The sequence below is a fragment of the Dendronephthya gigantea genome, unplaced genomic scaffold (genome assembly GCF_004324835.1).
Source record: "Dendronephthya gigantea isolate DGI-Jeju-01 unplaced genomic scaffold, DenGig_1.0 000000F, whole genome shotgun sequence".
NCBI classification, from domain to species: domain Eukaryota; kingdom Metazoa; phylum Cnidaria; class Anthozoa; order Malacalcyonacea; family Nephtheidae; genus Dendronephthya; species Dendronephthya gigantea.
Genome location: NW_021163010.1, coordinates 3,273,146 through 3,284,076, shown reverse-complemented (window position 1 = coordinate 3,284,076; position 10,931 = coordinate 3,273,146). Strand labels below are relative to the sequence as shown.

General features: G+C 33.9%; 2 protein-coding genes and 1 non-coding gene across 4 annotated transcripts; 1 reads left to right on the top strand and 2 right to left on the bottom strand.

Moving 5' to 3' along the window:
- Positions 1-33: 33 nt before the first annotated feature.
- On the bottom strand, positions 34-106 carry Trnaa-agc. Its single transcript has one exon. It is a non-coding gene; the product is annotated as a tRNA-Ala (tRNA).
- A 34-nt stretch (positions 107-140) lies between these two features.
- LOC114516569 (sterol O-acyltransferase 1-like) lies at positions 141-7,934 on the top strand. 2 transcript variants are annotated; one of them, XM_028536105.1, is made up of 14 exons: positions 141-273; positions 493-551; positions 657-793; positions 3,548-3,595; positions 3,740-3,847; positions 4,123-4,393; positions 4,725-4,797; positions 4,956-5,112; positions 5,261-5,398; positions 5,542-5,677; positions 5,872-5,970; positions 6,250-6,382; positions 6,523-6,674; positions 6,989-7,934. In XM_028536105.1, the coding sequence occupies exons 2-14, from the start codon at positions 519-521 to the stop codon at positions 7,040-7,042; spliced, it is 1,539 nt and encodes a 512-aa protein (XP_028391906.1). In that variant the 5' UTR covers positions 141-273; positions 493-518; the 3' UTR covers positions 7,043-7,934. The 2 variants fall into 2 exon arrangements, with proteins under 2 accessions (XP_028391906.1, XP_028391900.1); XM_028536099.1 differs by lacking the exon at positions 141-273 and adding an exon at positions 315-407.
- Positions 7,935-8,017: 83 nt separating this feature from the next.
- On the bottom strand, positions 8,018-10,852 carry LOC114516586 (SAP domain-containing ribonucleoprotein-like). Its single transcript, XM_028536116.1, has 10 exons — positions 10,700-10,852; positions 9,900-9,999; positions 9,504-9,655; positions 9,335-9,399; positions 9,098-9,164; positions 8,889-8,962; positions 8,746-8,800; positions 8,584-8,655; positions 8,425-8,502; positions 8,018-8,341 (listed from the first exon to the last, which is right to left on the bottom strand). The coding sequence occupies exons 1-10, from the start codon at positions 10,748-10,750 to the stop codon at positions 8,300-8,302; spliced, it is 756 nt and encodes a 251-aa protein (XP_028391917.1). The 5' UTR covers positions 10,751-10,852; the 3' UTR covers positions 8,018-8,299.
- Positions 10,853-10,931: the final 79 nt, after the last annotated feature.

The following is a 10,931-nucleotide window of genomic DNA, read 5'->3' as shown; positions in this document are numbered from 1 at the left end:
AACGGAAGTATTTTCCGGAAAAAGGAAGCGTTTTGGAGGATGCGGGCATCGATCCCGCTACCTCGCGCATGCTAAGCGCGCGCTCTACCATTTGAGCTAATCCCCCTATGCGGGTTGTGATGTCTAATATATTGAATATAACACATTCGTATTGGATCGATTGGATTGTTCACTTTTGCTTTTCTAGTTGTTCTATCTTGTTTCTTGGTGAGTAAACAAGCTGAACTCACATGTTTACTGATGGTAATGAAGGCTCGGGGATGCTGAGGTGAGGTAAGTGTCCCAGAAAATTTAATTGTATTTATTCATCTATTTCAAATAAAAGGTGTCTTTCTTCGTATATCTGTTTATTAATACCGCGACGATCATGGCGAACACTAAGCATTTAGGTAACCAGTTTCCCCAGTGTAAGTATTTTGGACTGTTTGAAGAATCAGTATACTTTGTAAACTAAAATCTGCCCGATTGATAAAAATGATTTCATCTAATTAGTCAATACAAGAGAGAATACAACCGAAATGCGGCGAGAACAACTTAGAGCCAAGGCTGAGGTTTGTGGGTTGTTACCGAGATACCGAGTAATTTGGAATATAGATATTATTATAAAAACCGATCCCGTTTTCATTTTATAGTTACATTTAATAATTTTATTCTAGAATCTGAAAGAAAAACTTATTGGTCAAATAGAAGACAATTTTAATTCAAGTTTAAACAATTTGTTCGATGATATTCTAGCGGATAACAGTAACGGAGCAAGGAATGGAGGAGTCGGTGAGCAGATCTCGTCTAGAAAGTAAGTCAATAATGCTGAGACAGTGAATTGGAGTGACAAAGTAAAGCTTTTAAGGTTATGTTGTAGGATAGATGGCCTGAATGAACTGGGCTTGTTGTTAGTGTGCCCTGGGCATGCAATATACAGGATTTAATCCTTATTAATTTGGCTTTTCAAATCTGGTGACAGGTCAAGGAATGAGGTGTTGTTTTGATTTGAACCCCAAACTTAGAAATTTGGCTTTGTAAGAGTATATTTATCAAGAAAGATAAAGTGTTTGCAAAAAGTAAGGTTCCCTATTATTGATCACATCACATTCTAGATAACAATGAAATAACAGCTTTTCAAGAAGCTGGTGCCCCCTGCGAAATGTTTTAGCCACAAAAATAGAACCCTGACAATGCCACTGTCTTTATAGCATTTACAAGCATAATTTGATGATCGCATTTGAGTGGCGCAAAATACATGAACTATGCTATTTTTGTGATGTTTTAGATAAGGGGGTTGGGCCATAGATGGTTTAGGCCTAAAAATTAAGCCTTGGGTCCAGGACCTCTTTCCAAGATAATATCAGTGTCTTGGACTAGACCTTTGTGCTACTCTTATTGACATTCTTGATATAGAATGTAATACATTAAAATAAAAGGGTCTCACGTCTAAAAGCAAGAGGGGCAGCTGCCTTTCCTGCCTTCCCTGCTCCAGCATTCCTGGTGGACATAATATATGAATCCTGTCCAATACTCTTTCCATAATTAATACTGGCTATACCAGTACCATTTTAAAATATGCCTGAAATATGACCAAAGATTGAAAAGATCTTTAAGGATTGAAAAAAAATAGCAAGTTGTGCAATATTTGATAATTAAAAATGTTAAATATTCAGTAACAATCCTGCGCTATTTTGAACAGGCAGGTGGTATGCCATTTTTACTTCGTGAAGCTGTGAAGCTTTAAGATTGAATACTGGTAACCAATATTCTTAAGCAAATATAATAAAGTAATGTGATTTAATAGAATGCTTAAGATTAACTATAAAATCCTTTTTATTGATTTTTTGGAAACAAAGTTTGTCTATGTAAGGGATCACAGGATCATCAGGTCAATCCCCATTGCTGCATGTAAAAGCCGACAATTTAAAAATAAAAGGTTTACCAAATCGGCCAGCTAAAGTAAAGGAAATATTTCTATGAATTATGTTCTAAACATCCAGTTTGATATAGAAACCTTTTTTAAAAATTTTGCATGATTTTGCCATCCGGTAAAATTTAGACAGCTCTCAAACAATCTTCATCCTCTTTCTAATCCTAATTCATTATCTGTGTGTAGATTGTATATCTTGATGTTATTTAATTTTATTACTATATATGGGTTTATTTCAATTGTGTTAACATCTGCCACTTCTCAGGCTTTTAAAATTTGGTTGATTGTTTGAAACAACATTAAAGTGCGGATATGAAATGAATGCGTTACAGAAGGTTTTATTTAATTATTTTCATGGATTCAAATTATTTTGGTATTGCATTATTGAATACTAGTTTTACATTTCACTAAAATATAACGCTATGAGTATCCCACAAACTATCATACTTTACCTAATTAAAATTATACATAGACGAGGTACAGACTTTAACAATCTTGCGAAATGAGTAACTATCCCGCCGCGTTTATATTGAAACGCGGTTAGAGACATTCAGTAAAGACATTTACTAAACAACTATAATCAGTAACCTGTGCAATTTATTTTTACATTTTTTGTTGTTTTAATACTGGTTAAGCTGAGTCAACTTCCGCCCTGTTAGCCTCTTTCAGTCGACGTTATATATTGTATTACGTCAACGGAAGGGAACAGCTGATTTAAGTCTTTTTTGTCGAGTGAGTTTTTTTACAACGGTACAGAAGCGTTCTTTTAAAACCAGATCAGTTCTTTGTTTTGCTTTGTTTTCCCAGTAAAGTTTCTCATGACTTGAGTAATATTGCTGTTTTCTCACTTTTCTCATTCTGCATGCCTAGTATAATTGCCTGGTATGCAATTCCTTTTTCGTCAGTAAACGTTGGGATCATATATGATTTTGTCTGATTCATTTAATCATACATGATAAAGATTTAATATTCAGCATCTTTTACAAACGATGTTCTGAATCGAGTGGTTATGCGAAACGTCGAAATAAAAATATTAATCCTTTTCGGAGTGTCCATTGTTTTATATTTTGTGAAAAAACTCAGTGATATGAACCTACACCTTTTAACTGAGATCAAATATACAGGACCAGGCTCACGTATAATGCCTGGCTATATCTTTAAAAGTTTCTTGCTTTCCAAGATTGCACTACTTGTAATATTTTAGGTTAGTGCAGGGCCATGTTGGGTCATGTCGAAAGGTCAAATTTACCTTGTTTCATATATCTAAATCTAAGTAAATATCAGCTCAGTCGCCTGATACATAATTATCAACATCTCATTCAAGAAAGCTGTAATGCACAAACTTGTGTTGTGTGCAAGTGCATGACGTCCATCATTGGTACATATTTGTAATATACTGAGGCCAATGTCGGTTTTTTTGTACGTAGGTATACGCACGTAAAAGATTTAAATGATGCCATGGATAATAAAATCAGTCTTTTAACTATCCATGATGATACTTATGAAATTAACGATTGAATAGATGCATAGGCTTGGATTCTTTTGATGATTTGGTGTGTTATTTTTGGGATGGTGTGTTTTTTCGCGCGACAGTGGAAGGAGCACTAATTGTTTTCATCTCTTTAATTCACATAGCCATATGGATGCAAGAAAAGTTTTCAAAGAGAGGCAGTCGTTGCTCACGTAAGTTGCATGCACACAAATTTCACTTCACCATCACAATTTGAAAGAATTCATGCTGAAGTGTTGATAAATCTCGTCACAGCTCCAAGCTGAACTTGCTTACCTTTTTAAAATTTATCTGAAATGTGAAATTTTCTTCTTTAGAGAACTACTTGAAGTTTCTCATATTCGAACTATTTACAACATATTTGTTGCAATACTTATCGTCTTCAGCTTAAACACACTAGCGTATGATTACATTGAACACGGCAGGTAAGAAGGGATCATTTGATTCATTTCGAAAATAGACTTAACATTTTCCTTGATTAAGCGGGAAGTGTAGGTCTGGTTTAGGGTTTGGGGAGTCTTAATCATACTCTATATATTTTATGTAGATATATTTAGATCCATATAATTAGAGCAGGCAAAAATGAATTAGAGCTGCATGTATATAAACTGCCTAGTTTCTCCTGGTTTTTTAAAAATGGAATGTGAATGAAAACGCTAAGCAGAACGGTCAATGTACATTCTCTGTCCATGCACTCTAGGTTGGTTGTAGATTTCTCAATTATATTCTGGGCTTTTGGTAACGTATCTGTAGTTGTTGTCACGTGGTTACTAATGCAGATCCAAACACTCCTGGCGTATCCATTGTTTATTGGTTGGGTTTCCACTCGCTCAACTACAACAAGAATCGTTGACTTCATTTGGTTGGGAATTTTTTTTCTTTATCTTGTCGTTTTGTTTCTATTTCCTCTCAATGCGATCAGCAATAATCAACTACCGCCTGTGTCCAGGGTCATCCTCGTTATGGAACAGGTAGGTTCACTAGCTTAATTACAAATAAGATATTATGGCGAGTCTTAAGGCCCTGTTACACAGTGCAATTTTTCTTACAGTTCTACTTTTGAGGGATATAAATTTGGCAACTACGAATTTTCTATGTTCATTACACTCCATGTACATTTTTTATACTTACATTCTGAATACTCTGCACTTATTTACAACTGTTAAAAGAGGATTGCATTTCAAGTTGCAAGAAAAATTGCACCGTGAGACAGGGTTTTCACACCGTGAGACCTGCATTCTCCAGAGACCGGAGGTGATTTGACTATGCGTAGTGAGAAATTGTTTTTTTTTCTTTATTGAGATTCGTTTTTACCTGAAAATGCACGCTTTTGTCAGGGAAGTTGCTCCACGTATTATTGCTGCAGATAACAGAGGTGAGTATAGGTTTAAGGCATTAGTAGAAGTAAAATTTGAAAGACTCACGTATACATATAATCATTGTTAACTTTATAATGAACACAGCGGGATTAAGTAGAAATACTGGATATAAGATGGTATCGTTTTCAATGAAGCAACTGTTTTTGAGTTTTAGTTAATGATAAAAAGAACAGTGATGATGAAAAAACGGATGATGATGAAGGATATGATGATGACGTCAGGATGAAAGCTAATAACAACATTCCTGGCTTTAGTCAGTTTCTCTACTTTCTGTTTGCTCCAACTCTAGTTTACAGAGATTCATACCCACAGTAAGTAAACGTTTTATCCGATGAATCTTTTCTCGTTTGGAATGCCAATTGATGAATCTTTTCTCATTTGAATTTCCTTGGGTGCAAGCTCGAATTCCACACGATTATGTCGATGTTTAATAATCTTGTTTTGCCTTTGTTTTTTTAGAACGCCTAAGGTCCGCTGGAAATATGTCGTCTCCAACTTTGCGCAAGTTGTTGGATGCGTTTTTTACACTTACTACATTTTTGCTCGTTTCTGTGTACCTGTTTTTAGAGACACAGGAAAGAATCCTCCGAATTTAAAGTGAGTACACATGATATTCCAGTATTACAGGAATATCTTACTGGTATTTTTGCTTTTTGTTTGATCTGTGTTCATTTTTTTTTTGCATTTTTTTCACGTGTTATGGACTTGCAATACACAGGTGTTGTATTTGTCTTTTGTAGGAGTTTTGTACTCTCTGTTTTTAATGCTATGCTACCGGGAACTCTGGTTTTGGTCTTAGGATTCTTTTGTATCCTACATTCATGGTTGAATGCTTTTGCTGAGATGATGAAATTTGCTGATAGAATGTTTTACAGGGTATTGATTTACGTTATTTGAATTACCTGTATTTGGTTCGGCTGCGATGAAAGAGTAACTATTTTCTAGAAAACAGCTTTCATTTTGTGCTGATTGTGATATTGAATAAAAAATAGAGTTCTTATGTTTTAGCTACTTATAACCTTCAGTATTAAGTAATGGTGGGTATAAATGATATTTATTATTTTTCTTAGGATTGGTGGAATGCATCGTCGTATGCTGATTATTACCGGACTTGGAATGTTGTTGTTCATGATTGGTTGTATGCTTATTTTTACAGAGACTTTTACTGGGTAAAACACTTTTCTATATTACACATACTGTATATATACTCCCCGAACTTGAAACAACTTTTTTATATATACAACGCATACTAAATTACGTATAAATTATATTTGGGTCAGTAGACTGCAAGTATATACTTGGTGAATACAAGTCATTCGCAGTCATGGACAGTTCCCCCCAATTTCTCTCCCTCCAGATAAAATAGACAACTATTGTGAGATTAATAAACAATTATAGCAACGACCATGGATATATATTATTATGTAATCAATGCTTTTATTTTCTAGCTCTTCTATGGAAATCGTAGCGTCGCTATGATTGCGACATTCTTCCTTTCCGCCATTGTTCATGAATACATCCTAATTGTTACATTCAACTTCTTCTTTCCCATCCTTTTCATCATGTTCTTCGGTATTGGAGGTAACTATCAGCTTTTCATATTTCATTGTATATACTTTTGTATTTTCAACTTTTGATTACGGTAACCTGATAATTTTGTTGGTAAAAATTAATATCTGAAAATTTTGTTTTACCTACATACCATTTCATATTATTTGCAGTTTCATTTGTATTTCTGAAACCGAAGAAAGGAAGCAATGTCTCCCCTGCATGGAATGTGTTTATGTGGGTGACCATTATCATTGGTAGTGGTTTACTGATGGTACTTTACTGCTTAGAATGGTATGCTGTACAGGACAACCCAAAAAACAACGTAAGCAAAATACAATATTAGCGACGCAAATTATAATCTGTCGTGCGGAATTGCTAATGTATATAATAACTACCTTTATAAGAGCTAATTTATATCTGTAGTTATTCTATAGCTTTCCATTTTATGGTATTTCGAACATCAGAAACGACCTTTTTATACCTCTTTCAGCACACTTCATCGTAGATTTGAGTATGGGGCATTCTTACGAAATTGATTAAAGAAATTGAATTCAAATTTGGGTTGCAAATTTTAGTTGGGTATAACCCTTCTCCCACACACACCCCGATTGAAGTATTCATTCGTTATATCTGTAGGACTCATTGATGGAAATCCTAACGCCAAGATCATGGGCACTAATTTCAAAATAGAGCCCAAATACATGCAAATGGTTATGCATAGATCATGGGCACCTCGATGGGCACTAATTTCAAAACAGAGCTCAAATACATGTCAATGTATATGATAATATGAAAGCCCAGTTTTCATATGAGTTCAACCGCCATGTTCGCTTTTATGAAATTTCCAGCATAGCGATCCACGCAGCAATGATTTTATGTGCACACAACTAGGTATGTATTGTATTAGACTCTGAGATATATATTAAAGTTTCTTATTGATAATAGTGCGATATGCGTAATGCGTGGCTAAGTTAGGGGTGTTGAAAAACCGAACCGAAAGGGATTGTTTTATTTTACATACAAGTCCAGACTTTTGACATGGCTGTAAATGAAGAAAAAGTGAAAATCAGGCTTAAATTCATTTTAGCACCGTGGTCATAATAATGTGTGGTCTAGCGTACTGTACCACCCTCATATGTAAAGGCCCATTTACACTATGCGATTTCTCGTATACAATTCTTACCCTGGCGTATGTGAACGTATGAACACACGTACAAACGTGACACTTTAAATTCCACCCTGAACAAAATTGAATGAGGATTGTGGCATAGGCCCTCTTTTGCATTCATCAGAATTGCATACTTGCATAGTCTAAATAGGCCTTATGGTGAACAAGGACAACTCATTCCAATCTTTTTGTGAAAGTTATGTTTTGGGTAAATATAATAATTAAAGAGGAATATAATATCACTGATCTATTTTTCTGTACAAGATTTCCAAAAAGAGTCAAATCATAGAAATAATAGGAACCTTGTAAATTTTCACTCTTCCTATATGTACTGTATTTAACTATTTATTTGGTGTAGAACATTACAAACAGTGTATGAGTGTTATATTAAACAGATACTGAAACCATTGTTCATTCCTAAACATGTAGTAATATAATAACAATTTATAGGTACTACAGTAAGCTTGACAATCAATTCCTGCTATTCCAATATTTTTTAGTATTAGGTTTTAAAGCAAACAATTTTCAAAAAATGAATAATTGTAGCAAGACTAAATTGACAGGCTGGTTACTGTATCCTGAAACTATATTTTGCTATAGATGCAGTCATTACAGTAAGTGATATAACTTATGAAACGCATATTGACCACTGAAATAGTTCGAAGTGTTTGCGTTAAATTAATATAAAATAATGCGGATGAAACTTTGTACTCTTGCACATAGAATAAATACAGGGTGCGGACAGTAGTTGCATGTAGCTTTACCCAGTTGATTTCGAATTAAGCTTGTTTGAACCTATCTGCCCGCATCTTTTTCCTTGCCTAAAAGAAAAAAGAGGGAATAAATTGTATACACATTTATAAAAAAGGCGATTTTGACCCTCAGGTTTCTATAAGATATGCACCTCGACATCAGAAGACAAGCCCGATGTTGAAACACCAAATCTTTCTTTTCTCTTCTTTATTTTATCTTCTTCAACAGTCTAAGTGTAAGATAGTAAGCATATTATGTAAACTAATAGAGTATGTAAGTTTCAGGGCAATATTGAGAGCATTATGGCTACCTTGGTCACAATGGGAGAAACAGCTCCAAATCGTTCAGCTCGCTTTGATAACTTTTCTATATCTGGTGAATCCTAAAATGTTTGGATTCATTAAAATATGATATACTAAACATTTACTCATACTCAAAAAATACAATTACACAAATGTTGCCCAACACATACTTTTGTAAAAACGTCATTTTTCTGACTTTCATTACTTCCACCACCACCACCAAATCTTTATCAGTAATTAAAACATAACAAACTGTATGAATTGTTTGCTTTACTGCTATTTTATACTGCATTTAAATTATTTGTTAATATACCTCTCTGCCCTTGCTAGTTTCTTTTGTTTTTCATTTAATGGAACACCAAACCTCTGTTGTCTGTCTATCTTCCTCTGAAATAAATAAGACACAATGCCTTCAAATACATACACAAGTGTTGTTTACTAAGATTGGACTAGTGCTTGATTCTTGAATAGTAGAGCAAGTAACTTTTTATTTTATCATTCACAAGTTTGCAAGAATCATACCTCTTTGTCAGTTTTTGGCAAGTCTAATGAAATCGTTTTCGGCTTCTCAACAGTTTTGATAAAATTCCTGCAAGAAAGTGATGCCAAAATGTCAAAGTATATATTTGTAAAATGAGCAATTGTCAAGAAGTGTTCAAAATATGAAATAATATTTCTGGTAAGATCATATAGTTTATGAATATTCTGAATGGATTTCATCCAGATTTGTTACTGTTAACAATGTCCTTTATAACTTACAAATTTTCTTCTACTTTGACTAGATCATCAGTTGATGGTGGGATATTCTCAGTTGGTATGTCAGTCTAAAGGTATATATAAAATAAATCATGATTGTTAGCACTTGGAATGATATACCGGTAATGTTATTAGTAGGTTATCAGTATGAGGCACTCACATGCACACAAACCTTTTCATCTGACTGCTCATTCTTAGATTCTGCTCCACTATCTTGTTCATCAAATGTGTCTTCACTTATTTCTTGTTCCAGATCACCTCCAATATTTTCAATCTCACTGTCAAACACACCTACTTCAACCTCAATCTCTTCCTGGTCATCTCCTAACAACAAATAAAATACTCAAAATAGAACCATTACATATATGAATAAAAAATTTACTATTTGATTTAAAACAAGGAAATGATTGCACTGAAAAACAACATATTTAAAGGGCACAGCAATTCTCAAATACATAACTATAGTATTTGATAAAAATTAATATTAGTCAAATAGAGGTTTCCTAAACTTGTCCAGATTTTAGTATTACATAAATAATCATAAACCACTCTGATCTGATACTGGTACCTTGTTTCAATAGATACTCTTCAAGTCGAGCAATTAGGTCACTTTTGTTTCCAGTTATGCTCAAGCCTCTCTCATGCAGCTCTTTTTTTAATTCCACTACCTGGGATAAATAGATTGTACAAAACATAAAAAATCAATCATATTCTAATATTGACATTACACATAATCCAAGATAATCAAGTGGCAGTGTGACAGCAATCCTCAAGGATTGTCCTAGCAGATAATCCCAAAAAATAACTAAAACACAAGACACTTTCTCTTGTATATTTCAACCTATGTATAACCTATGTTCATCAGTTAGTCAGCTCTTGAATTTTGACGTACAACTTGTTTCAGAAATCAAATTCTTAGCTTACTATCCCTTGTCTTTGATGCTTTAGTAAATGGGAAATTTGTGGCCTTATAAGGTTTGTAAACGATAGTGAGGGTAGGTTTTCACAAAGTCGTATGGTTTGTTAATTAAAGACATTCCGTCACATTTGACATTTCAAGGTAAATTTTACGGAATATAATAACCTAATATCTATGTATTTGATTTAGGTTAAAAAATTTAAAGAAGGAAACTCTTGAATATTGATCAAAAAACAATTTACATGAACTTGGGATTAAATGATGCATGAAATGCAAAGAAAGGATGTATACAATCATTTACGAACAACGCGGGAACATGCTAGCTAATGGTCTTTGATCATTGTGTTTCAACATGTGGTATGTTATTACTGCTCCCAGACGTCCCAGTAGGTTCTACTCTTTTTATATGCATCCAAAAATGCTGGTGATGATTGTTTTTCATACATTACCTTTAAATCTTTAAGATCCTTTCCTTTCACGTGTGTTAAATCTTCAGCCATTTTGAAAGGACGATGCAGGGGATTTACAGGGATAATTTAGGGTAACAATGGGCAATGGCTCCAAGCAAAAAAAATATCACAAAATAACAAAAATAACGATAGTAGATAGGATAAAGGAGTCAAGAAGGATGTTTCTTACTTATTTCTATTTATTACAATATTAAATTAATCATGAATTCCA

What these genes read in the sequence shown, in the direction of transcription:
- LOC114516569 (XM_028536099.1), top strand. Translation starts at nt 368, where the DNA reads ATGGCGAACACTAAGCATTTAGGTAACCAGTTTCCCCAGT. An exon ending in CTGATAGAATGTTTTACAGG is followed by an intron (nt 5,678 to 5,871) that starts GTATTGATTTAC and finishes TATTTTTCTTAG; the next exon opens with GATTGGTGGAATGCATCGTC. An exon ending in AGGACAACCCAAAAAACAAC is followed by an intron (nt 6,675 to 6,988) that starts GTAAGCAAAATA and finishes TTATATCTGTAG; the next exon opens with GACTCATTGATGGAAATCCT.
- LOC114516586 (XM_028536116.1), bottom strand. Translation starts at nt 10,750, where the DNA reads ATGGCTGAAGATTTAACACACGTGAAAGGAAAGGATCTTAAAGATTTA. An exon ending in ATGAGCAGTCAGATGAAAAG is followed by an intron (nt 9,400 to 9,503) that starts GTTTGTGTGCAT and finishes ATATACCTTTAG; the next exon opens with ACTGACATACCAACTGAGAA. An exon ending in GTCAAAGTAGAAGAAAATTT is followed by an intron (nt 9,165 to 9,334) that starts GTAAGTTATAAA and finishes ACTTTCTTGCAG; the next exon opens with GAATTTTATCAAAACTGTTG.